Source organism: Rhipicephalus sanguineus, chromosome 2, assembly GCF_013339695.2.
Source record: "Rhipicephalus sanguineus isolate Rsan-2018 chromosome 2, BIME_Rsan_1.4, whole genome shotgun sequence".
Lineage (NCBI taxonomy): Eukaryota > Metazoa > Arthropoda > Arachnida > Ixodida > Ixodidae > Rhipicephalus > Rhipicephalus sanguineus.
Window position 1 is genome coordinate 142,206,706 of NC_051177.1, and position 27,792 is coordinate 142,234,497.

Genomic DNA, 27,792 nt, shown 5'->3' on the forward strand with positions numbered 1-27,792 from the left:
TTCTCAGCTTCACAGGAAAACATCGCATTTTCTGCAGTGAACACTGATATTGGCTGAACATTTTTCATACTTGCATCGCTGTGGAAATGGCAACTGGACCTGCTGAGGCCAGTGGTCCTTCGCATCGTACCTCACTCCATTTGCTGGTGCTGGATAAGAAGTTTGTGTGCGACGTGCAGGCATCTCAGCTGAGTCAGCACTCAGCCATCCTCTCTTCCTTGGTGCGCTTTTGTTCACTCGAACTACGCTGAGAGCCACTTCAGTTTGAAAGGCGAGCCTGTCAGGGGCCTTTCTTGGAAGTCTCTGGTTGCAGGCGTTTTGAATGTACTCCAGCCATGAGTTGGCCAAAGCCAGTGATATGAAATGGCACATTATCCTGACAGGCCATTTTCTAGTTGTTGCTTTCATGGGGTAGAGGGCCATCACAAAATCTAGCTTGTCCACTCCTGCCATAAATTTGTTGCATTCCAGAATGGCTTCCGAGCACGGTATTTCAGTCCTCTGGTTTGGTGCATCACTCCATCTGTTAGTGACGCCCTACTTACGTAGAGGCGATGTTGACAACACCGTTGTCAAGCCACCTAATGAAAACATCCCTTTCTTCAGTCTCCTTTGTGTCCATCACCCTTCTTCCTTCCTTTCTGTCACTGGTCCCCTTAATGAGAAGGCAATCGCCAAGCAGATTCCAAGGGCTCATGTCTCCCCCCTCCGAAACGCACCACGAAAGTGCAGACAATTTAAGGTACGTCCTTTTAGTGCACCAGCGCGTCGCCTTCACAATATAATTCTCAATACAATTGACATTGCGATTCATTGTCACAACACATGAAAGCTAAACACATAATACATACGTACAACACACCATCACACATTTCATACAAAACAACGCGAATGCACGAAGCTCTGCATTTACAAGACATACATTTATAGGATCTTTTTTGTTTCTCCTCCTTTACTTACGAGCTGTCCCAAATGACGGTACCGGAAGAGGCGTCTCTGCCGCCGTTGACACATTCGACACCAGCAAGGCGTCGTCGCGTTTGTTCGAATTTTCTCGGTGCTTCGTCAACTTCTGCACGTCTTGGTCTTTTGCCTGGACGACCACCCTTGTCATCTTTTCAGCCACAGATGATGGTGGCCACTCAGTTGCAATATCACCTGCTCGGCGCGTTTTCACAGGCGGTACAGTGACCGTTGGTGTCTCCTGGTGGACTTCCTCCAACACTTCGGCCTCAACTTGAGCTCGGGCGACATCTTCCGCGGTATTCTCTTCCGTTGTTCCTTCTCTTCGTGGTTCCCGAGCTGATGAGGGCTCCATCTTCGGGTCTTCTTCCAAATGTTCTGGATCGTTCGGCCCTCGTGCTCCGTCGATGTTTCCAATGATGAGGTTGTACAGGGGGGTATTCATGCACAGGGCAGTAACTTTCCCACTAAAGTAAGGAGTCTCAGCCTCAATCATGGCTTCAGGAAGCATCCAAATTGAACCATCGATCAGACAAACCGGGTTGGTATTGCCTGTGAACTCACTGCCTCGGACCAAGTCCTTTTGCACGATAACAGTGGTGCTTCGAGTATCTCTTAGTACCGTGATTTCCTTTCCACCAATTTTCCTCGTAAGTGTAGGCATTCCTTTCTTTATGCCTGTTGGCCTTGTTGTCATCACAGTGCCAATGATAGGAACCTTCTTCCCGCTCTTCAACTCGACAAATCCACTATCAGTCGCTTCATCTTGCTCTCTTTGCAGGGCATACACAAAGGCTTCTTGGTGGGCTTTACTCGCTTTGTTGCGACATTCGTCTGCCTTGTGCCCAGTTTGTCCACATTTAAAACATTTCATCACACTGGGACGCAGAAAGTTGGTCCGACAATCGTTAGTGTGATGACCCATTCGGTTACACAAAAAGCATCGCGGAACACTGTCCTGTGCATGCTTCTTTTCTCCTGATGTCGATTTGTTCGAATCCTCGGGACCCTCCTTTTTGACTTTGGCCAAATTCGTGCCACCTTGCACTTCCAAGAATTGATCAGCCGATTCAAGCATGTCTTTGAGCGATTTAGCTCTCCTCTCTTTTAGATACAGCGACAGGCTCAGGTGGCAACTGGTGAGAAATCGATCTCTGATAAGAAGCTCTCTTAGCACACTATACTCCTCTGCCGTCTATGAAAGTTCGATCCACCTGTCAAAATAATGGACGAGTCATGCGGTATACTGCGTAGCCGTCTCACCATCAGCTGGCTTTCCTGTTCGAAACCGATCTCAGAAGCCTTCCACTGTGAATTTAAATCACTTCAGCAAAGCAGCTTTCACCTTTGCATAATTAGCTGCATCGGTAGGTGTAAGCCTACCGTACACACTGAGGGCTTCGCCACTCAAACGAGTTCTCAAAGCAATAGCCCATCGAGGCTCCGGCCAGTTCTGGCTTTTAGCAATCGTCTCAAACCTGTGCAGGTACGCATCAAGGTCATCCTTCCTCTCATCGAATGCCACAAGCAGTTTGCTTGGGTTAAAACAGAAGCTGTTATCTTCCCTTTCGCTGCTCTCGACTCTAGCCTGGATGGGAGTTTCTATCAACGTTACTAGATCCTGCCAGTTCAAACTCCCACGGCGGCTGCTGTAGATGCGTTTTCGCTCACCAGACGGCGCGTGCTGTAAATGGCCGTTCTTTGCCTTGAAATACTCGTTCAATGGTGATGCTTTATGTATTACATTACATACATTACATTTCTAAATACGCATTATTTCAACTGTTATTATGAATGTTAATCTTAATTTTGTGTTTTTGAAATAAGTATCCTGTCGTTTTTTTTTTTTATGAATCAGCTAAATTCCCATTTGTTTAATGCCTTGCTCTGTGTATCTACTTTAAGGTTGTCAACAAGTGCATTTTTTGTGTGAATTCTTGTCATGTTGCTGCTGCTATTGTATAGGGAGGTGGACTAGTCAAGCTGCCTTTAAGCAGCTTTTATTCCGCCATCCTTGCTACTTATGCATGTTTTGTGTTTATGTAGCAATAAACTTTATATATATATATATATGAGCGGAATGAAAAGCAAAGCTATAGCGGCGAAGCTGCCCGCAAACGTGCGGCCAATGTTTGCGGATATTCGTTACTGCAAACAAAAACTGAGCAAAAAAGAGGAACTTTTATTCTCAGTGCCGCGAAATGCGTTTATTGCTGAGGCCCAAGGCACACGCACACAATGCAAATGTTCAACGGCTTCACAATAGGCGAGCTTTCTTGGTGGCGATGGCAACTTTCTCGCGGGTTTGAAGGCGTCGGTTGACATCCCTGGCGTAAAAATGCATTCGTGTCACGATGAAAAAATACCGGACCTGACACGTGAACGTGGGCTTGTGCTGGTCGCAACCCAGCCTCGTCAGATCGCACTCATCCAACTCGTCCAAGACCTTCCAAAACAGGTCCGCACAGAGACCTTCCTCATCAAGAGAAAATGAAATAGATTCATTTACAACTCTGATGAAGTGTAGCATCTTGATGCTGGGGTGCCTAAGGCTGCCTTCCTTGAAGCTCCGGTATGTAGTTAAGTATGCATCAGAGCCAATGACAGGAGCTTCTGAACTCAACGTTACTAGATCCTGCAACGTTGTCTGAACTAACGTCCTGTAGACGCAACTGGCACTCTTTACGTTTGGTCATTTTGTGTACAACATATCCAGCTAAGTAGTACACAACACTGTCGTCTGGTGAACCTCTGAAGTAGCTGTGCTCATCACTCATTTGGTCAGGAGTAATACATGGAAATGATGTCATTTCCAGTAGCCTAGCTTCAATCTCAGTGCGCAAGCTAGCTCTTTTTGACCTGTGAGCTTCTCCAGTGGTCTTCATTGTGTCTTCCACAGAAACGAGCACAGCATTTGGTTCGCCTTGAACACTTCCACGTAGCGCTGTCTTGATGGGTGTGTACAGGCTCAACAGGAGGAAAATCTGTGTAAAATTCACGACTGTAGGGTGCGACTCATCACCTCCAAATGAACGTGCGAGACAGAAATGCCGCTGAAAGAGAAATAACAATCATTAGAGGGAAAGTCCATTACGTCAATACATTCTAAATTAAAAGCAAAATAATTCGTGCTACCTCCAAGGGGTCCTGGTTTAGCTTGGCAGTCAACACATACGCTGCGTCCTTGTTGAAGAGATAACTGATGATGTCTAGCGTAGACAACAACGTTACACGTAGGGACTCCGTTGTCAGTTGAGAGGCAAAAAGCTTTGTGCCTTTCTCCAATGCATTTTTCTCAGTCACATTTAAGATGTCCAGGAATTGCTTTATGATATGAAAAAAAAAATAATTGATTGAACAGTGATGCCAATTGACGGCATACGTACTGGTGATACTAGGCTCCAGAAAGATTGGTTGAGCTGCTTGCCTGTATCTCCTTGGAATTGCGCCTGATTCCCCGGGACGGAAGCTTTATGTTGAGCACATCGAATACGTCGTTCAGCATTCTTGTAAAGGTCTCAGTGCCTTCTGAATCTTCTAAGCCAGCGACCTTTGCTTCCCTGTAGACGCGTATTCCAACAGCTGTCCCACGGCTGAAGAGCTGTACAAGAAAGCATCACATTTTTTCCACATGTAAGTACACAAAATAAAAAAAAACAGCATGCTTTTACAAAAACAAACCTGAGTAGCCAGTCTGACACTCATTTTTCTTAAGTTGTCAGGGGCAACATGTGCCTCGGTGAGTTTCGGCATGACTCGGACATGCTTATTTTTCTCTGTTTCATAGGGTGTCACATAATGCCCAAAATTGATGCGAAGATTGCCTGCCTGGAAATAACAAAATCAAACTGTTAAACTGCACTGAACATTTGCGCATGGTTTTTTCTTTACCATTCCGTATGTGTGCTTCCTCAGGTGATTCCTAATACACTTGACGATGTGTGGCACATCACATATGAAGTAGATATTCTGCGATGGCTCCCAGGGATGTTCAATAAAATGGCGTGGTGCATCAAGTTTGCCTGAAACTCCAAACTGGCTCCACATAGATCTGTTGTTGCCAGCCCCGTCACTGATCACAGCCAGCACTGATGCATTGTTCTTATGAAGTTCCAGAACACCACTCATGACAAGTTCTGTAAGGACTTTCCCAGGAGCTGCTCCCTTTGTTGCAAAGCTGGCGACTGGCTGCACCCAATCTTCGAATCGTGGCACGAACATCAGTACCAATGCGTGGTCGGCAAGTTTGAGTTTGGTGCTGTAACCTCGCCATAGTCCACAAAGCCATCCATTTTGCATGAGGCCTTATTGAAGGAGACGCCCTGCTTCAACTTGACCTCGTCAAGGAGCAATACTCCTAGCCGTCTTAGATGTACTTTATCAGCGAAATGGCCTTTGATGCTGTGAAGCGTAACTTGATTAAAACCATATTTGCATGGAATGCCCTTTATTATTTGGCGAAGACGAGTCTTTGATGGCAGCGGTAGCAGTTGCATGTCAGCAATCAAAGAGTAGGCTTTCGTGCTTGAAATGTGCAGTAGCAGACATGTCATGAGCCACTCGGCATCATATCGCCGACCATTTCTCGACTTCACTTTCGCTGCCATGACAGCTGTCTTAACCCTTTGTTGGACACAACGAGGGAACAAAAGTTATCATGTTTAAAACATTTTTAGTGAGCTATTTATCACTTCTTGATCCCAAGAAAACAAATCTGAAAGTCGAGAAGTGTTTTATTGCAAAGAAAAAAGTGGGACCTATATGTCCCACTGTCCACTTAGGTCACTTCGATAAAGTGGGACTCATATGTCCCGCTGTCCACTTGAGGCAGTTCACACTTTCTTGTGAAATGGTGCGAAGCAAGTTGCACACAGCGGAACATTGCACACTTTGCACATATACCTCGTGCGGACTTCTCTTTTGCTGGTTGAGCGGCACCGCCGTCGCGTGCCTGTGAAGCTTGGGTGGTGAGTGTTTCCGGAGAACCGACTCTCATCCGGAACACCAGTCATCGCGCGACCGTTGCTCTTGCCTCGCTTATTCTTGAAGGCAGTGATGGTCCTCCGAGGCTTGCGGAAGCTCCTTTGTGCGATGAGTTGTCTGCCAAGCTTGAGGCGGAAGTGAAGGTATCCAACATTCTCGATGGAGTTGGCTTGTATAAATGCGTTGACAATCGCCGCATCAAGAATGAAGTAGAAAATTCTACTCCACCATCGCTTAGACCGCCGGTCTGCAGGGTAGGCATTCCTCTTTTGATCGAACTTGTCGACGCCACCCATCCATGCATTATAATCTTTGACCACCTGAGGGCACTCCACTGATATTTTTTTGCCATTCGGCAGCGTCCTTTGAACATCGACGCGACATTCTGGTTCGTGGTAATTGGACATCAGGTGGACATTCTTTGTGTCCCTCCACTGGTAGGCAATGACGTCCCGCTTTCTTCGCCACAAGTATGAACCCCTGTCCATCTTGTTGTCAGTTTTCACCTCAGGCGGAAGGTCTTTCTTGTTTGTACGGAAAGTTCCGCAGGCAAAAATGCCTATGTCCCGCAATTCTTGCCAAAAGTTTTGTTGATGAAAAAAAATTATCGAAAAACAACTGAGAACCAGTGGGCACGACACCATCTGCTAGTGAGAGAACAATATGCTCACCTAATGTGCGGTCAAGTGGTTTTTGAGCGTTTTTTCCCCTCGTAGAGTTGAAACTGGAGCAGGTAGCCCGTTTCGGAGTCTGCGAGGGACCATACCTTGTAGCCCCTCTTTATCTTGGGCTTCATAGGCATGTATTGCTTCAAGCTTGAGCGTCCTTTGAACAAAATCATGCTTTCATCAACTGCAACATGTGTCGATGGGCTGTACTCCGTCTGAAACTTTTTGTTCATCATGTTGATCAAAGGACGCACTTTATATGCGCGATCAAAATCTTTGTCACCATAGCCTGGCATTTTGTCGTTGTCGTTCAGATGAAGACAATTGCATATCATCTGAAACCGCTTGTATGTCATCACTTTGGCAATTTCATTCACGTAGAAAAAGCTATCGGAAGACCAGTACATTTGAAGTTGATGCATGCGGTTGACGCTCATAAGGATCAGCATCCCAATGTAAGCTTCAAGCTCATCGCGTGTCAGCGGCACCCATCCCTTTCGCTGTGTCTGTTCAGCATAGAGATTTGTCTGTTCTAGAATATGGTCCAACACCTCATTATCGAAATACAAGGAGAACGCGTCAAGGGCAGTGATTGTCGGACTGAGTCTTTGGGAGATCGTGAAGCTGTGATTCGTAGGCGTAGGCATACAAACAGTCGACGTATCCCACTGAGGTCCTTCTGAATCATTTTCAGTGTCGGCTTTCGAAACAGCACTTTTCCTTTTTTTCTTTCTTTTGCCTGCATATGGTGGACGCCGTCTTTTCTTCAGCATGCTCGACGAAGCGGGGGGAGCGTTTTCAACATCACTCTCGTTCTCGCTGGACTCATCGGGTGGTAGATCCCAAACTTCATCTTCACTGCTTTCGAACTCTTCATCATCACTGTTGTTAGAGTTCTCTGGCAAGCTCCAGAATAATTCAAGTGCTTCTTCAGCAGTGAGACGTTTCTTGTTATCTTAATAAAAAAAGAAAAGAAGCAATCAGTATGGACCGAGCTGCCCCCACGCTATTGCTGCGCAACGCTAAGCCTAACGTGGAACAGGTGATTCCCACTACTATTCGTAAAACAGGTTCCGTTTATCTATGCACTGCTAAACATCACAAAATATACCTGCTAGTTGTTTGTAAGTGGTTACTGAAGTGCAAGAAAGACAAGATTTACTCACCAGACATTTTTTTCTTGCTTGAAAGAACCTCACAAAAACACCGAAAAACTGCAACGCGCAAGTGAAAAAACAAAAACTGCTTCTTGCCTTGTTGCGTGCTTCCACCTAGTGGAAACGCCACGAAATTGCATACAGAATGTTCTAGCATACTCAATAGATGGCGCTAGTGGCTTGTATGTGATTGCATGAGCTCTCTCAAAGAGCTAGGGCGCCGAGAGCGTGGAATAATAAGTGGGACGTATATGTCCCGCTGTCCAACAAAGGGTTAAAGGCCAACTGCTGCCTGGCTGGAAGAACGCTAAGAGTGCTGTCAATTGCTTCCTCCGTAACGGCACTCAGCTGCTTCTTCATCAAAACAAGTTCTTTCATTTTTTCTCGCCTTGAGGTCGCGCGAATTGCTCTACGCCGAAGCGACTTCAAGCAAACCCTCTGCTTTTTCCTGCAGTCTTCACGCTGCTTTGTACGCTGCAGAAAAAGCTTGTTCAAGGTCCTACATTGAGCACATGTAGCGTTAAAGCTCAATACAGTGCAGGTGTTGCGTCTCCACTTTTCACCTTCTATTGTGGCCACCAGTGATGATGCGATCTTCGGGTACTTTTCAGCAGGGCATCCCTGGCACAGCTTAAGCTTTTCAGTGTACCGGATCAAACATTTCAAGTCATCAAACGAGTTCATTTCAATGCTCGGCTCCCCGGCGTAGACGCTGCGAGGCACGATTCGACCATTTGCGCAGACAGTTACTTTGAGGTTCTCCGACAGCGCCACTGACGTTTCCATACGGGGAATGTTACTTCTTATGTTAAGCTTGTACAGTAGTGCCATTTGTTCAGCAACGCCAAGAAACCAACCTTCAATCTTCTGTCCCATCACCAACTGCTGAAATCAACTGCTCACCTTGTCCTTTTCGACGCTTGCTTTTTGCTGGGGAGAGTCTGCGAGCAGGAGCCTTGTGTTTCCGTGTCGGTTTCGAAAGGTAGCTTGGGCAATTCAGAAACAGCCGAGGCACGGCGTCGTCTTTCAGTGCCCATTTGTCGCGCGGCATCGTTACCAGCTCACCACAAATGTTGTGCTCGAAGACTTTTGAAATGTCCCCATCGCGGAAGTGAAGGTCACAAACAGAACACGTGCTTGAAAGCTTTTTGTTCTGCCTGGGTACTGCTCGCTGTTATAGTGCAAGGCGTTCAGCGTCTCGGGGCGGCCTGAAAAAATGTCTCTTCTCACCCGAAGGTAGAACGGAATCGTACCCACTTTTACACCCGGGCGCGAAACAGCGTGGCATGGTTCATACACTTGCCAGCACGGTCCACAAACGTCTGCGGGTACTCGCGCAAACGTTACCAAGCACACTGCAGCGGGCTGTTTACAACGGTCGTCCGGCCGTCCGTGTCTGTCGCAACTTGCCGGGCAAACTCCGTCGCGTGCGCCCCCACGCGGAGCGCAACAGAACGGCGTCAGGCGGAGCTCCGCAGTTTGAGAACTGGCAGGATCCAGTAACGTTGGTTTCTATGCACTGCTGCAAACATAGCCGTTCGAGTTCTTACTCGTGCTGCTGTTGCCTTTCTCTCTCAGCCATCTCAGCTTGTCTCTCTTCTTTGGCCCTTTCAACGACTAGCCTCTCTTTTTCCAGCTCTAGTTTCAATTGTCGCTTTGCTTCTTCCTTGGCCCTTTCAACTGCCAACCTCTCTCTTTCGACCACCTCCTTTTCCTTTTGGATCACCCATTTCCGTAGTTTGGCTCCAGACAAACCCATCTTCTCACCAAGAACGACTAACTTCTCGAGATCCATGATGCCCATGAAACAAAACTAGCCGAGTGCACAAACTACCTGCCTAACTTTCGAATACCAAAACACTCTCTGCCTACGGGTTAGTGAGAACGCGGAGCAACACTAAAAAAAAACCATTACGAAAGCACTGTCAACGACTCAAGGCTCTTTCTCCCTACTCTGGGCACACTTAGCACCAAAGAGATCCTGTCACGGATGCCAGAATAATTGTCACTTGTCCCGTTAATAGGGAGGCAATCGCCGGGCAGATTCCAAGGGCTGACGTCTCTGCTCTCTGAAACGCACCACGAAAGCGCGGACAATTTAAAGTAGGTCCTTTTAGTGCGCCAGCGAACACCAGTTGTGGCCGAAAGACCGAGTCAGAGCCAAGAGTTCATAACACAAACAAAATATATTCTCAGTTAAGTCAGTACAACCATCACACAGACATGCACACTCGGCTGATATCAGTTACAACTCACAATATAACTTAGACGGTGCTTAAAACTACAATTGCAATCTCATGCATTGCAAACTATCAAGAACATTTAAAGTCTTGAATATTCACGAAACACATGCAGTCCACAGTTCTTGGAACATAACTTGAATGCTTCTCTTCCAGGAAACACTCACGCAACTTTTCACTGCTCACACGGCGTCATCACCCGATTCTTCCAGATCGACTCACCGCACAACATCATAAAACACTTCTTTTTTGGCCGCTCAAGACTCAATATAACTTCTTTACCATCTCCGGACCGACTACTGAACAATCATTCAGGGTGATTGGCACGCATCAATGTCCTTGATAGTGCCAATGATGGCACTCTCACACATCTATTACCTACACGTGCAATATTCATGACCTCGATAGTCTCCCAAACCTGGTTGTCTTTGCGACAGTTGATATAACTTCTGCCTTTTTTGGATGTCCAAAGAAGGGCACATACGGCTTAGAATGGCTCGGTCACCTAGATTACATCCCACATTTCTGGAAGTATAGCAGCTCTGGTTGCTCTCATTAATTGTAGTCAATGTACATTGCAGTGCCATCAATCCAGGAACCAATCTAGGTGACAGGACTGCTGTATATAGCCATGCGTGCCATTCCTTGAATAGTTATCAATCATTGCGAAGACATGTGGGTTAGGGACACTGTCGAGGCACTGATTATTTCATGTGAAAGTAACAGGTGTGTGAGCGCAGCATCGTTGGAAATTTAAAAAAGAGGAGGTCATGTTTTAGACAACTATAGATCAGCAGAGGGCTGAGTTGCATTGATTGTGCTTTTCAGTTACATGCTGGTGGTTCATGTGTGCATTTATACATGACAGTGGCAAGAAATAAACAGCTGAAAGTCAACGCTCGTAGCATTATTTACCGTTTTTTGTCCCGTCTTGCTTCGCTCTGTTTGAGCACTTACAGACTACAAACGCTCACTTTCGTGCTAGTCCAAATAGCTCGAGTACTTTGCGTGCATCTCCTACTATGCAAAATACACCCGGAGCGCAACACCAGTTGTCGGTGGTCACAGGTGAGACACCTAAATTGCACTCTCGGCGAAGTTGAGGAGCATGGGGTCTATTACACGGACATGGCTTGCACGGCAAACAGACACACGACGGTGGTGGTTAGCAACACTCGTTAGATAGTAAGTGCTGCCTCGATCTCCTCCCCATGTTCGCCCACAGACTCGGGCGAGATCCTGGCGGTTACCCTGGCCATCCAACACATCTTGAGCCTCCCCGTGGAAACATACTACATAATCATCGATTCTCAAGTGTCATGTTGGACTTTACTAACAGGTCACGGCATTCCCAAAACCTCACATTCTATTCTTTTACGCACATCCAAAGTTGCTTCACACATCAGCCACATTATACACCTGCTCTGGACGCTTGGCCATGCCTCACTGTCGGGTAATGAACGCGCTCATGCGGCCGCTTGAGAACTCACTCTCGGAGCAGCCCCGTGCAGTGAGGCAGCCAACGTAGAGCTAGGTTCCCCACTTCTCACATATCACGAGGGCACACAGCATTACATGCGTCAACGACAGCAATAGCAACCACCACCAGTGCCCTTCACACGAGAGGAGGCTGTCGCACTTCGCCGGCTGCAGACCCGAACATTCCCAAATCTGCACTTCATGCATGAATTATACCTGACTTGCTATGCTGACTCTTGTCCAGGATGTGGTGCCATCCCCACAATCTTTCACGTCGCCTGACTTGCTATGCTGACTCTTGTCCAGGATGTGGCGCCATCCCCACAACCTTTCACGTTGCTGTAGAGTGCACCGCTGCCTATTTGCCTCCCCTCCCACCAATCTTTCGGTTCACCGATATCTCAGAGCAGTGGGAAGGCATTCTTCGCGACAGCGCCCCTGAGGTCTGTCGGGCGCTTGTCCGGTGGGCCCGGGCTGTCGCAGAGGTTGTCATAGGAGTCCCATCCCCGTTTCCTTTGCGCTTCAATAAAGAAATGTTTTCATCATCATCATCATCGTAACAAGCGTCAATCATGTGCTTCGCACTACACTCTGAGGCAAAATCGAGTATTTTGGGAGTGTTTCTGCCACACAACAACAATCGTCATCCACCTCGCGTACTTTCCTCGCGTTATCACCGCGGTCGCGGCACTTCCCGGTCACGAACGGCACGCGCGTTATCAGCGTGACATAGCATTCTTGACAGGAAAGTGACGAGAGCTGGGTTTTCAAGAAAGGAAAGGCGAGCAAGCCAGATGACGATTATTGTTGTGTGGCAGAAATACTCCCCAAATACTCGATTTTGTCTTAGAGTGTAGTACCAACGTTACTAGAACAAACTCAGTTTCAAAGCTCCGTATCTCCGCCAGCGGAGGAGGGTGGTCCGAACGGCGGTCGCGAGAACTAGCGGCGCTGCAGTTCCGTCTTGCGCCACTATCGGCGCGTCGTCTGCTACCACGGCATAACGCTGCGGTCCGCCGCGCAGTTGCTCGCGGCAACTGCGCGGCAACTTTCTTATTGTACTAGCTAGGTGGATATGCATAAGGTCGTCTGTATGCATTGGCCTGCGTGCGTTGTTGTGTTCATTGATTGGCTAAGAATTGATGTTCGGTCTATATTGCTACGCCCACTTCTTGTTTTATTTTGATGTATTCGGGTTTGGGGACCAGCAAGGACGATTATCAACGCTCGACGCTGTCCGCGAAGCAGTGTTTGAGAAGCTTCGCGATTGTAGTAGATCGTTTTGTTAAGATTGCGCCCCGCACGCGAATGTTCTAGCTTTGTCGAGAGATAACGCCGCCACCAGCGATATCGCTGGAAAGTTCGATAGCGCCTGTATAAAAGCCGACGCGCTTGACCGCTTGTCAGTTGATCGACGGTCGACGCTCTGTTCGCTGCTATCAGTGTATTGCTGTAGTTTGACTTTCAGTTTCCCGGCCACAAGTTTGGCCAAATAGTTTCATCTCGGACCTGCTGACTGCTGCCTTCGTCGACGTCACGACCCTGTGACAATATTTGAGCTGTCTACGTTGCGCTTAACTTCCAAGCATAGGAGTTTCTAAGCGAATGAGGGTTTTCAGCGTAATTTTTATAACTATCACCATAATTTTAGCCGCTGTCGTCTTATCTAGACCAAGAACAACCCAACACGTTTGTGAAAGCCTTTATAGTGTACAAAGAAGCGTACTTACTCGAGATACAAAAACGTTCTAGAAACACAGTACTCATGTTTCTACAATTTATTGAAAAAAACTTTCTCGAAAAACATCACCAATGCTTTGCGATGTTTACAAGACACGTTTTCGCGACGGTTAAAGGGATACTGACCCAAAAATCGGAAAATTTTACGAGAACTCGGTAAATGAAATCTCAATGTGCGATTACATCGAATAGATGTCGTCTCTGAGATATTTTTTCAGCGGATAGTTGTATTTTCGGTGTCTCATCTTTCTACGTCGCATCCTTCTACGGTGCCTTAAACAATTCGAACAGATCGGCCGTGATGTGAGCACCGAGCAGTTATTCGCGCGTACTCTGTCGCTAGAAGAGTCGTCAGTATTCAACTTGAGTTTTTCAACTTCACGGAGCAGATGTTCCATGCCCGCAGCAGTTCTTACACTGTACGACAGCTGTTTGCGTTTCGTGCTGTAGCCGTTCACTACGCAGTTAAACTGCTCGTCAACTACAACTATCTTTTGCACAAGTACAAGTATCTTTTGCACAAGTTTTGCTCCGTTCCCGAAGCAAAGTGTGGGATTGGGCTAGTTGGTATTCCATTATTAAACTACTCAGCGCAAAAAATTTGACACGGTACACATGGAAAAGACGAGGACCAGCGCTAGTCCTCGTCTTTTCTATGTGTACCATGTCAAATTTTTGCGCTGAGCAGCCCGTTCCCGAGCCGGTGAGTGTAAAATATTCCGCACATCTTGTTCGATACCTCGTCGTAAAATCTCTCGAAAATCCACTGCTTTGAAGGCATAGCGATGGCTGACAACTGATCGAATATCAGTGTGATGCAACTCTCCGTCTCGGTAGCGTATATAGGTAATCGCCTGCCTTTCGTTTTGCTGGTCTATTTCTGGCGGCTCCTCCAAACTGGGCACTGGGCTTACGCGGGACGCCGTGCATTTTGGGGGGGGGGGGATTTGCGCCTAAACCCCGAACATTTTGGCTTTGAAATGTGGGGTGGAAGTGCTGGGAACAAGCGCGGCACGGCCCCGGGCGCGACTTCCCACTTTCCATGTGGGATCAAAACTTCTTGTCTCGCAACGACACGACGATAGTGCTTTACAATGTCGTCACTCTCAAAATGAACGTCACACACCTTGCATTTCGCAGTAAGGTTTCTATCTTTCCGATGCGAAGCTTGAATGGCGTAGGATCTTTTGGAGGTCCGAAGAAGTGTCATGAAGCGGAGTCGTCGCTGCGGTAGCCGCTCTTGCAGCCCGGCACAAAGCAAGTCGGCATACCGCACTGTGAATCTGTTCGCCCTCGTTATGCTTCGTACATCATGCACGTGTCTTCGTACAAGACGCTAAGCCTGATCAAGAACAGTCGCAAAAATGACGAGCTAACAAAACACAGATGAAGCTGTAACCCACGTGCGCTCGTACATCGGCGGCGCAGATCACAACAAGCGCCAGCCGCGGGAGCTAGACTAAAGCAACTAAAGTCCCTGAAAAATAACTTTAAGCTAGACGTGACTGCAGCGCCACTAGTTCTCACGACCGCCACGCGGACCGCCTCCTCCTCGGCGGAGCTTTTAAACTGAGTTTGTTCTAGTAACGTTGACTAGTACTGCATGAAGCAGTGAGGTACTATCAATGAGACGTAAGGCATGAAACAGCGTTTGCAATGTCACGGTGTAATTGTAAAACAATGGTTCACTGTACTTAGTTCGTCCAACCTTGGTACCGAAATATGAAAATCGAAATATTGATACAATAGAGAAAGTAGTATTACATATATGCAAGCAATAACTAAACTGTAACAGCAATTATATACATAAGAAAAGTATCTTTCACAAACTGCCTCGCTTGGGACAAGTACTGCATTAGGCAGCGAGATGGAAACAAGACAAAGCGAGCCAAAAGCTGTTGCATTATCACTGTGTAGATTGAAAACATAGATTCGCTCTACTTAGTACGTTCAAGCTTGAGACTACAATAAATGTAGATAACAAAATAGTATTACAATATAATGAGTGTATTCCAGAAAGCAGTAATACATTCAATACAACTGGTAATGAGAGTGTAGCACCAAGCGTATGCATAAGCGAAATTGTGCATTGCTTGACAGTATTATTGAATAAAGCAGTGAGATATATGCCACGAGACATAAGGCGTGAAACAGGCTGCTTGTGCTATCGCACTGTAACCATAAAACATCATTTTAGAAAATTTTGAAGATTGAGAACAGTTAAAAAACATACTTTCTTTCTTGAAGAAAGAAGAACGGCCACACTTCCCCGCCGCCACTTGTGACGCCTACGTTGGCGGCGGGCTTGTGTGGAACCTGGGCTTGATCCAGGCTGCTGCTGCTGTCCGCTGTTCGTCCTCCCCGCTCGGCATACTTGTGCAAGGTGCCCAGTTTTTCCACCCGTGAAGCACTGTGAAGGGGAAATTGGCACTGTGAGGGTGAGTGGGCTTCACCGCAGCAACTGAAGATGCGACTGCCTCTCCCTTTGTCGCCATCTTGTTTACTGCTGCTTCCGTTGACGCTTTGACCTCGTCCAGCGAGAGGTCGGCAAACTCCAGGAGTCGTGTTGGCATGGCAGGGTTGTTCATGCCGCAGATGAAATGGTCCCGGAACAGCAAGTCCAGCTGGTACCCGAAGGGGCAAGTACTCGCTAACCGTCATAGCGCAGTGACAAACTGCACGGGGCTCTCTCCTTCCCGGCGTCGGCCATTAGTCCACGGGCCTCAAGGATTACTGCCTGCAAGGTGTTTACGGCAGCATAGTCAGGGGCGACATCGGCACCCCTGCCAGCAGGATCCCACTCGGCGATGACCTGGTCAAGTACCGCCTTGGACTTAGCGACACTGATCCACCCCTTGTACTGGGTTATGGAGCTCGCTTCGCGCCCACCGACCTTGACCATCATCTCCTTGGCCACGTACACGTGACAGGGTGGTTGCTGCTGCCTCTTCCACATTCGCTTTGAACACTGTGGTGTCGTCATGGATCGTCCGTTGGTTTTACTTATGTTTACGTTGCCCTTACCGAACACCACCGCGGGTTCGAGCACTGGGAGCTTCATGCAGGCTGCCGCGCCCTCGTTCGCCCCGCGCCCGTGTACCGTTTGACTCGGCCCGTCACCGCGAAGGGACGGCGAGCCGTCGCGCGCAGTGAGGGAGACCCTAGGCGACACTCTCCAAATTAGTGATTTATTACTGGGATTACAAAGAGATCAATAATACGACACAGCCAATCGTACGTAACATAATTACACAGGACACCAATTAGCTAATACAAGTTAACAAATGTGGCCGCGAATGGCACACCCACAAAACGAACAAACAAAGAAGCAAGTTTGGAGAGCCAACCTACCCTTCGGCCAGTGCTCCCGCGATCTCGCACCCCAGAGCAGAAGAAACGGAACAGACATAGGAACACTTAAAGGGAACATACGGTGCACGATCGCGAGGCGCTGCCTCGGGACTTCGAGACCGCGGAGGGTAGCGCGCGCCCGCTGAGGCCGGGGCCCCGACAAAACGACGTAACCGCCGGCCGGCGGCGAAGAACAAAGAACAAAGGATCGCCACCGGCCGGAGCGGCCAAAACGCGTACGCACCCTTCGAGGTCTCTAAGTGGTCTTTCGAAACCTCGGCGCGCACCCCCGCGTCTAGGCGAGCGTGAGCCAGGTCCGAATCCCTCCAAAACTGGGCCAATGGGACACCGTGTTTAACCTTCGAGGGCGGGGTGGCAGCAAAGTGACCGCAATTTATGACCAGCTGCCACCCGTCCGGTTGAGAGGAGAGGGACACGAGAATTCTCCAAGGGAAGATGGCGTTGAGCAACTGGTTGCAGACGCCTGAATTCCCACAACACATAGTAGGAGTTATTGCCTATCAAGGCAACGGCCTTGCAGAAGTTTCTCTACCCTCTTGGCAGCAATCTTTCCCCAAGGGAAACCAGGGTGGTCTTCGAACATCTTCAGGATAGTGGTGTACTGTGTCAGCCCTGTCCACATAGCTTGCTGGAGGGTGATCCTCATGCGGAGATGCCGCCAATGTTCTGTCCTGAACACATAATCTCAAAGGCCTTTTCTCTGAGCTTTTCATTGAGACAGGAAGCGATTGCTGAAGCATTTGCATTCTGTATTTCATATGTAGCCTCAGAAATAACTTTAACTGTAGGTGATGGCACATGGCGCTCAGATAAGTCACAGGTACAGATGAGCAAAAGCAGTGCTAACTTGGTTCTTACAGGTTTCCTGCATGCTACATTGACGTGGTACGATTGTGCTAGGTAGCTCTTCCACTTCACATACATTGCTCCCAGTTTGTTGAGCATTATGGGGAGAGATTGTAACAGTTGCTGGACATGGTGTAGCCTCTTAAACGTCCACATCTGGTACTACGGTAATGTGAACGATGGGAAGAAAAAGATGCCTTCTTATCGTATGCCTTCTTACATAATGGTCATGTGACTTGAACATAGCATCTTGATCAGTGTGAAGCTTCAGGTGGGTTATTAGAGCTTTGCAATCTTTACAACCTTGTATGCAGCTGTCCACAGTGCAGACCAAGTCACAAGGCTGCACACTGATGGCAACACAGCTTTCGTGTTCAGTATGTCTAACCCATCTATGTTCACAACAGAAGTGACTGTAGAGTGAGCCAGCTTCGCGGAATTTCTTGTAGTCTTGAAAGGGGCACTTGACATGAAAATTGTTGACATTTTTGTGTAATGCCACATGCCTGAAAAATGGAGAAAGTGTCGAGCTAACACATGCACATATACTGCAGGGGTACATCTGAAAACACCACAATGAACAGCATTACTCATAGAAACACTATTAAGAAGTGACCACACTGCATGATGTGCAATAGAGTACTCATCCTTATGGTACACATTGCGTTGATCCCACATTCCCTTCACACTTGGAACAGACGGACAGACAATGAACTTTAATGTGGTGCTGAGGGGCGACTCGGAAAGTCCCCTTACGGGGGAGGAGCTGCCGCGGGCAACTCCCACGTCGGGACGGGCAGACCATGCCTGACCTGCCGCGTCGCGGGCCCTCTGGATGGCCCGTAGCTGGAAGCGTTGCTTGCAGGCCTTGTCTGCTGTGAGATGAGGCCCTCTGCAGAGGGCGCACTTGGGCGAGCACTTGTGGTCTTCCGCGGGAGACGCTGTTCCGCATCCCCTGCAAATTGTTTTCTCCGGGGCCGGGCACACGTCGGTGTGGTGACCCAGCCTCCTGCAGCCGTAGGAAACGTCCATCTGGCGTCTGTAAAGCGTACAGCGAAGCATGCTGGCGCCGCACATGACATAATTCGGCACTTTGAGTCCGTTGAAAAGGGCGATGATCGTGGTGGTGTCCTTGATGCGTTTCACTTCGAGGGCCTTGGGGTTTCTCGACTGGATGATCATGTCACGCAGCTGATTGTGGTCAAAGTCGAGGTCGACGCCCCGCACGATCTCTTTGCACGTGTTATCCGGCGCCGCGAGGTACGAGTTGACTGCGTATCGAGCGGACCCCACGAGTAGAGGTTCCACCCTTGCGTAAGCGCGGGCGTTCTTTTTCGTCGGTGCACTCACGACAAAGATGTTTTGGACCATGTTGGGGCAGACGATTTTCCCTTCCATCTTGGCCGGAGCGAGTTGTGCCGCCATGGCAAGGGCCTGTGTCACCTTGATCTGGCTGATTCTCCTGACGTCCATGCCGCCCCTGGGGCGGACAATGATCCTAAAGTGCTCCCTCGGCAGGCGAGAGAGCCTTGAGGCTGCGGTGAGGCGTTTCTTGACGATGCCGGCGGCGGGGGTGCGGAACCCGCCGCGTTCGCTGCCGCGTTGTGTCGAACTTTTCCGGCCGTTGACATCGGGCTGGCTTTGCGACTTGCGCTTGGAAATGGCCGTGGTCTATTCGGACTCCAGGCACTCCTCGGGGTGCTGTCCTCCCCCTCGACCGTGGCGTGCATGGACATTCTTGGGAGTAGCGAGCGCCCGGCGGCGTGCGGGAGCTAGGCCTCGCCGCGCCTAACAACCGTGCTTCGGGATCGGAGTGAAAAAGTCGCGAAAATGGCACCACCCACCGGCAAAAACTTCATATCGGCGTCGTCCTCTAGGTGAACTGCGTTGAATGGTGCGAAAACTCTCTGAAGATGAGACGTTTTTCCGGCCGAAAACATTTACAGAAGTGGGAGCCGATGTTCGCGCGTCCGCACTAGTCGCACCATGCGAAGGAAATATGAAGCTCCTAAACTATAGCATGGTTGCAATACAATGTTGTTCATAAGCTGTTTGTACACAGCTACATAAACAACATAGCACTAAAGTGCCATCGTCGTCGGTGCATTCTGCGGGCAGTAAATGCAGAATAGCTTGCAGTTATCTTGAAGGCAACCATTTTGCAAGTACCTGAGCTATTTGTTAAAGAAGCAGCAGAAAAATGCAAGCAGTAGCAACATTTGCAGTAGATATCGAAATCAGCTGCAACAGGTCCAAAACATACCCACAGCGTGGCTGAGCGAGGTGGGCCGAAGCAAAGGCATTGATTGGTGTGGATTACATGGGTGTTGGCAGGGTGGTGGTAAAGGGGCAGTCACCCCAACATGTGTAAAACTGCGTTGTAGATCCCCAAATTCCATGAAAGAATTCATTGTCTTCCATTATCCTTTCAATATGCACTGAAAGAGGTGTCCAAACAACAAAGCCACAATACTTTGCAGGACACACTACCAGTTGTGTCTGCACCCAATAAAAGTAGCTGTGAGTTGTCTTCAAGCGAAGTTCATCTGTACTAGTCTCTAGGCACAAATCTTTGCTTCCTAACACAGCTTCTATCCCAGACTCTGCCCAGAGTAAGGGCATTTGACCTCTACAGTGCCTTCACTGCAACACAAACTGACAAGAGAGTCTGGGGATGCAGCAAGGATGGGATACTCTGTACTTAAGCAAACACGAACTGTTCTCAGTGTCACATTAGTATGGTGTTGCACTGCTTGTTTTTGACATGTGGTGGTGCCGTCATGCTTACGTCCCCATTCTGTCACTGCAGAAGGAAAACTTGTTTTGCTCTGGGTTACAGATTCTTTTAAATAAAGTGACTGACAGCTGGCTCAGACTTGTGCTGCACACACACTTCATAATAGAAGCCGTTTCTCAGCCTGCTCTGTATGCAAACCACTTGGCACATTTGAACTGCTCTCTTGTTGTGGCTTCCACATGCTGCACCATCTCTTCTACAGGCGACTTTAGGCACATATTAAAGCGGACGTCCATTCCTTGCCGCCAGAATGCTGTCTCTTGCATGCCTGTCTGTAAATCGACGTAACCAACGATCCTGTTTCCAACAAGCTTGATTTGCTTTCTTATAACCGTGTCATCGACCATTAAGGCACGATGGAAATTCTCAACACTTTTAGCATGCTTCTGAAGAAAGGAGAAGGATTTAACTGTTGTACCCTGGCTCCCCATTCACTGACCGGTACCACTCTCTGAGCGTACAAGGTGCTGGCAGTGCTCCATTGAATTTTGATCTGACAGATTCGTGAGCAGCTGGCGAATAGAAGTGCAGTGTTAGCACAAATGCACGCAGCTCTGAGGGATATTTGCCATTTTCTTGTTCTTGTGCCCTGCAAAGTAGCTGCTGAATCTCAGTGGAAAGAGTAGCACCCAACACTTCTGTCCCTTCCTCGGACATGAGTTGTTGCTCCTTGAATTTTTTTCATTATTTCTTCGGCCACCTCTCTTTAGTGGGTGATGCCGTGGCACCATCTTCACTTCTTTCCCAGCATTCACAACTTCTATGCATCCAATGGCAGTGGCCAGAAGGGCTCGAGGTGTTGATGAAGGTTGTTTCTGTTACGTAGCGGGGTTTGTGTGGCGTTCCGCGGGAAGAACCACACCGCTGGGCTGCTGGGTACGAACTGCTTTATTTTTGCAAAATGGAGCCTGTTGGCGAAGGCACTGTCTGTGCACTGTGTCGTTCTTGAAGGGAAAAAATTAACCCAATATCTCTTTCGCTCTGGCCGTGCGTCTGAGTAACCAGAAGCCGGAGCTTGTGAGTCCCAGAGCAGCGGCATGCCTATTTTCCGGGAGTGGCCGTGCGTCGCTTGTAGAGCATCACAGTTTCCTTTTCCCCTGTAACAAAATTACCGTCACTTTATAGTTATTCTACATGTCAAACAAGCTGATTGTAAGTATTAACATTTTCCTGTCCACAGGAAAATAAGCAGTTTTTGGGTGGTCTAGTAAACAATTTTTTTACTGTTACACCAAATGCTTTATATTACAATGCACAGTATCAATTTGCAGCAGAAGGATTGTGCTTTTTAATGGTGTTATTTGCAAGCAAACATTTATTAACAATTTTTTTTGAAGAAGAATACATAATAAAAAAAAATTTGTAACAAAAACGAGAAAACTCCGTAAAAACGTCGATGCTGCTTTGCACCAACGCAACCTAAAAAAATTTCCAATATACATTTTAAAGAAGAAGGCTGTATACAACATTACTGCAAATATGAACTTTCTATCTCTACAAGTTAATTTTATACAAAAGAAAATGTTAGCCATAGTGGCTATCGTGCCACTGCACAAAGCAGTTGCATGATGTGGTGAAGCACAAGGTTGCGGAGCATGTCTCGCAGAAAACGTTCGGTCTTTGTTCAACTTTCCGTTCTTGATAGCACAGTTTGCAGTTCCTGTATCTTTGTAGCTTCTGGGGCTTGTGCTGTTGATCCTTAGGGGCACTTGTAGCGGGAACAGCCACAGGAGCCTTGGGACCTTGGGACTGCATGTACTGTCGAATTCCAGATCTGCCTTTGCATTTTACCATTCTCTCGTCAATGGAGAGGCTCCGATCAGGTTGGAAAAATTGAACGGATGAAGCGTTGATGGTGCTTCAGCAGCGAAGCTACGCGATGCAGCTTGCCATGGGACGCAACAGCTGTCTTCTCGGGGTCGGACACACTGAGGAATGCAAGTAGTGCTTTGTATCGATTTCTTGGCATTACCGAAGGTGGAATAAGACCAGAAAATTATTTCCGCGTGTTCCAATAGCAGTGCAAGTGCGGTACTTGCACGATACCCATGTAAATGAGAAGACCGATGAACTTCTTCATCTCACTTCCTTTCAAGATCCGTCTCTCTCACTTTATGACTGCTTCTCCAAAATATGCATCCACGCATATTTATTAGTCATGTTGCATATCTCTGTGATTATTTTTTTGTGAAGAACAGCGCTCTTACGAAGCGCCACGGCTCTTACAAAGCGCCGCGCAGCACTGCAGAGCGCAATGCCGAGGTCAACGCCCGGCCGTCTTCTCGCGCAAAACTCCACTCTTTGTGCCACCGCCGACAAGTGATCCCGTCCAAACGACGCCGACACCCTGCAGATAAGAACCGCGCCCTTTCGAACACGCTGGATGTCTTTAGGTCTGATCGCTGCCGCGATGAAACGGTTCGGAGTAGAAAACGGAACTTACCGGCGGATACCTGTTGACGTTCCAGGGCTACTTGACGCACTTTCACCAACCGTGCTAAGGTCTGATGAATCAAAGTCATCTCCCGAGTCTTCGCTGCTACCACCATCGCAAAATTCTGATGCAGATTCATCAGAATCCGTTGAAATGCGCCGTTTCCGAGGGGCAGCTACACGCAACGTCGACGCCATGTCAGAAACTACGAGCGCTCGTTAAGCGCGATTAACGGGTCGAAAAAAGGAAACACAAAAACGAAAATAGAAAAAGAGTTCTCCTTTTATGCGCTGTATAGCGCTAGCTGTCCGTAAGCGCTCCGAACGCAATAAAACTTTAATTGAAACCATCAACAACATACTGCCGATGAGTATAGGCGCGGACAGGAAAGTATTAAGCAACTAAGTACTCAATATCTCTAGAAAAAGATTGTTGCACAAGATAACCTATGGACATAAAAAAACAAAGATCATGCCTGGCAAGGAATCCTGCTCACTACGTAATGATTTGAGTTACAGGGTGCGCACAGGTCCTTGAAACCCTTGAATACCCTTGAAAATCGAAAGTGTGTTTTCAAGGCCCTTAAAAACCTTGAATTTCGGACCAGTCCTTGAAAAACCTTGAATTTGTTGAATGCTAAATTTGAATTGTATTTGTCATCATGAAAATGGTTTTCTTTGCTCAACTTTTGTCTTTTGTTTGAGTTCTAAAATGCGGCAGGAAACCGTACCAATTTTTATACCTATTTAGCCGAATCTCGTTTGGCCGCTGGCAACATTGGACTTGGTGCGAGTTTCGGAGGCAGCGTTCAATGTAGACTTCGTGTCAGTGGCTTAAAACGTCACTACCGGCGCTAGCGGAAGTAGTAACGGCTGCGAGCGCAGTCGCCCCATCGCTATCGCATGTCCATTGTGGCGTCCGCGTTTGTGCGCGGGCTTTAACCTAGTCGTGTCCTTGTGCTACCAGCGCTTTTTGGAATGAGCGTGCCTTCTACGTGTTAGTACAAGGGGTGCAAGTGATGTGTTGATATGCTAAACAATGCCTGGAAAAAGCAAATTTCAGACTACGTGGCTCCACCATGACGACTACAAGCACTGGATTGCACCTGACACGACGAATCCGCATCGGGCTAAGTGCAAGCTTTGCGGCAAAACTTTTGATGTGACTGCCATGGGTGAATCCGCTTTAAAAAGTCACATGAAAAGTGCCAAGCATATTGGCGCAATCAAGATGGGGCAAGGGAGTGCGTTGAAAAGCTACCTGACGCCTGTTCCGACAGAGCAGTCCACTACAGCGTCTCCGTTGCAGTCGCCAAGCTTAAATGATGCTTCTAAAACGCACGAGCTTGTCACTGACGCAGAAATTCTTTGGACTTTGAAAGTCGTCACATCCCACTTCTCGTACCGGTCGTCATCCCAAGCAGGGGAGTTATTTCGACGCATGTTTCCGGACAGTGAAGTGGCGAAGGCGTTTTCTTGTGGTGAAAAGAAATGCGCATATGTGACATGTCATGGACTCAGGCCTTTCTTTCTTTCGGCCTTGCAGCGAGAGATAGAACAGTGTGAATTCTTCGTCGTACTTTTCGATGAGTCGGCAAATGACTGTCTGCACAGTAAGCAAATGGATGTGCACGTGAGGTGTTGGGACTCCGCCCAGAAGGTGACGACAAGATATTATACCTCCGTTTTTCTGGGACATTCTACAGCGAATGACATTCAGGAAAAGTTGCTAAGCTCGCTTGAGCCATTGCCCCTGGCAAAGATTCTTCAGATATCCATGGACGGTCCCAATGTCAATCTGAAGTTCTTTAAGGGCCTCCAAGAGCACTTGCAAGAACATTACCAAGTTCAGTGTGTGGACTTAGGCACTTGTGGACTTCACACAGTGCACAACGCGTATAGGGCAGGAGTTTCAGCTACTAAATGGGGACTTGATTGCCTGCTGTCTAGTCTAAGCACACTTTTTGAAGATGCCCCAGCACGGAGAGAAGACTTTTCGTCAGTTACAGGCCAGTGCACTTTTCCTCTCAAGTTTGTTGCCCACAGGTGGTTGGAGAATGTCCCTGTCATTGAGAGAGCATTGGTGGTGTGGTCTGACATCAAAAAGTACATTGAGGCTGCTAGAAAGAAAGAAGTTAATCTGCCGAAGTGTGCCTCATTCAACAACTTGTTTGAGTTCAGCTGTGATGCTTTGCTGCCAGCAAAGTTGAATTTTGCGTTGTGTGTAGCAATGGCACTCAAGCCTTTTCTGGTAGAGTACCAAACAGACAAGCCAATGGCTTTTTTTCTTGCAAAGGATTTAGAAACTGTTCTCAGGAAGCTGCTGATGAAGTTTTTGAAATGTTCGATCCTCTCTGCCAAAGGAATCGTTGGCCTGCTGAAGGTCGATGTTGATAATGTTGAGAATCATATTCCACTTGAAAAGGTGGATATAGGCTACAAAGCCGAGCAAATTATCAAGAATTCTCGGGTAAGCTCAAGGGATGTGTTTCAGTTCCGGATGGAATGTAAACAGTTTTTGATCAGTGCCACAAAAAAAGTCCTAGAGCGAAGCCCCTTGAAGTTTGTATTTGTTAGGGGCCTTTCTTCACTGGACCCGCGACAGATGTGTTCAAAGCCCGACGAATGCCTTACAGGTTTTAGAAAAGTGTTGGATACCCTCATCGCTGCGGGGTAGAATAGCTGAACACTTTCGAGACACTGTGCTGGCCGAGTACACGGAGCTTCTGCACGAGCAGAAACATAAGCTTAGACAATATGACAAGAGTGTTGATAGGCTGGATGAGTTCTACCCTGACCTCTTGAAATTTAGTTCAAGCTACTCTGAGTTATGGACCATCGTAAAACTTTTGCTTGTCCTCAGTCACGGCCAGGCCACAGTTGAACGTGGATTCAGTGTGAACCGACAGGTGTGCGTGGAGAATCTCAAGGACCTTTCCTATGTTTCACAGCGGGTTGTGTGTGATGCGGTTGAGAAGGCAGGTGGTGTTCTGCAGGTTCCAATCACCAGGGAACTGAGGATGGCAGTGTCAGCTGCTAGACACAAGTATGGAGCATACTTAGAAGCCGAGAAGAAGCAAAACCTTGAAGCTTCAAAGCAGAGGAAAAAACAATGCATAGAGGAAGAGCTCGATGGAATGAAAAGAAAGAAAAAAAGGCTAGAATTGACAATTGATGACCTCATGGCTTCTGCAGATGCCTATGCGGAAAAAGCAGAGGCAGCAAACGATGTGGCACACATTGTCAAGTCAAATAGCTTGAGGAAGACGGCAAAGGAGAAGACTGGTGAGCTACACTCGCTCAACGTCCAAATTCAGCAAAAGCTTCTGGAGCTCGCCTGAAGTGGGCAGCCGCTAGGTGCTTTGTGCATTTGAAGCAATTTGCATTGTGATATTTGATGAAGCTATCTTTATTTATTTCTATTGCGTGCAATACAAGCAGAATTGCATTGTGATATGTATAAGTGGGCAGCTATAAGGAGCTGCTTCCTGAAGATTTTTGTGCATTTGAAGCAATTTATGTTGTGATATTTGGTAAACATATCTTTATTTTTTATTGTGTGCAATACAAGCAGATTTGTATTGTGACATGTATTTTTCTTTGTGCAATAAATGTCAGACCTTTTGAGAGCACTGTTTCAAGATCTTCGACATGGGAAAAAAAATTACCTCTCGAAGAGGGCCTTGAAAATCCTCCTATAGGGCCTTGAAAGTCCTTGAATATCCTTGAATTTTCTCCTTTGAAACCTGTACGAACCCTGGAGTTACATATGAATGATAATCAGCGCTGTAGGCAATATGCACTTTCATTTTCAGTTTAAGAACCCACGCAGTTTGAAATCTGAGTGTGTTATGTCGGGCTGCGTTTTTTGTCCTTTCTTTTTTTTTTTGCAACAACCGGTTTCTTAGTTTTATTTCTCGGTGGCTAAAGTGACAAATTTTTTTTTTTACTGGGAACGCACAAGATTGCGAGAATTCTTCACGAGCCGTCATTGCAGCTGCCCACAGTGTAACATGCAGTTTTGGATAATAGACGGAAGACACGTTGTGAATTGAACTGTTTATCTTTCACAGTAAAAAAGAAAAGCAACAACAAAGACAAACATTCAATATTTCATGAATGCAAGCAGCCCTCTTGCATTGTAGTGGCACCAAAATACGCAGCTGTTGTTGCGTATTTTTGTTTGTTTTCCATGGGGAAAAATGTAAATCACACAAATGTGTCAGTTTGACATTTAAATTGTGTTGGAAAACTGTGAGGAAACGTGAAAGGGCACAAGCGTTTAACACTCGAGATTACAGACAGGCACAGTCTTGTTTTACGAACATTGTGCTGTGAGCATCGCAGTATCGGACGTACCACCATGTGTACTGTCCAGTGAATCCAACATACAATTAGGCCAGGGAAAGCATAGGGGCCAAGAATTGTTGTCTTTAATTGTAGTGTAGTAATAATGACATAAATTAAAATGAATTAGTGAATGAAAAATCACCCTTTCCGTTGGTGGGGTCCGAGCCCGTAACCTTCGAATGAATTTGGGTGATTTTTCGTCCACTTGAATTCACTTCATTTGACGTCATTATTTCTAGACTTTTAAGTCAAAGCCAACAATTCATGGTCCCTATACTTTCTCTGGCCTACGTTAATTGTCTGTTGGGTTCATTTGGTTGTGTCTCACAAAGAAACGAGCTCCTCAAAAAAATTCTTCTTTAGTTCATTCATAGTGTTTTGAAAATGCTAGTGACGCGCACTCTCAATACGATTGAATGTTATCACTTGATCGCATCAAGCACTCGTTGAAATTTCGACACGCTTGTCCATTTTTTTCCACCGTACTATCGTCAACTGATAATGCTCCTTCTAAAGGAAATACGTTGCTGGACGCCATGAAAAACGTCATGAAACTTTCATAAGTTTACGTGGACACGCCTGATTGCTAGCTACGGCACAATTAGAACATCCAACATGCGCTAACCCTAACCCTGCGGCAGCATGGGAACCCTTAATATGCAGTGCACCGAATGATGACCTGTATGTATTCGTATATTTCTTCAATGTTGTCTTGCATGGCAAAACTAAGATGCTATGCTTGTTAAGGTGGTAGGCCACTCAAA

The 27,792-nt window shown here is 47.3% G+C and overlaps 1 protein-coding gene and 1 pseudogene across 1 annotated transcript; both read right to left on the reverse strand.

The window, feature by feature from the left end:
- Positions 1–3,191: 3,191 nt before the first annotated feature.
- LOC119383742 (uncharacterized) lies at positions 3,192–10,228 on the reverse strand (annotated as a pseudogene).
- On the reverse strand, positions 6,534–8,037 carry LOC125757230 (piggyBac transposable element-derived protein 4-like). Its single transcript, XM_049412654.1, has 2 exons — positions 7,781–8,037; positions 6,534–7,569 (listed from the first exon to the last, which is right to left on the reverse strand). Exons 1-2 carry the CDS (start codon positions 7,926–7,928, stop codon positions 6,629–6,631), a joined length of 1,089 nt encoding a protein of 362 aa, XP_049268611.1. The 5' UTR covers positions 7,929–8,037; the 3' UTR covers positions 6,534–6,628.
- Positions 10,229–27,792: the final 17,564 nt, after the last annotated feature.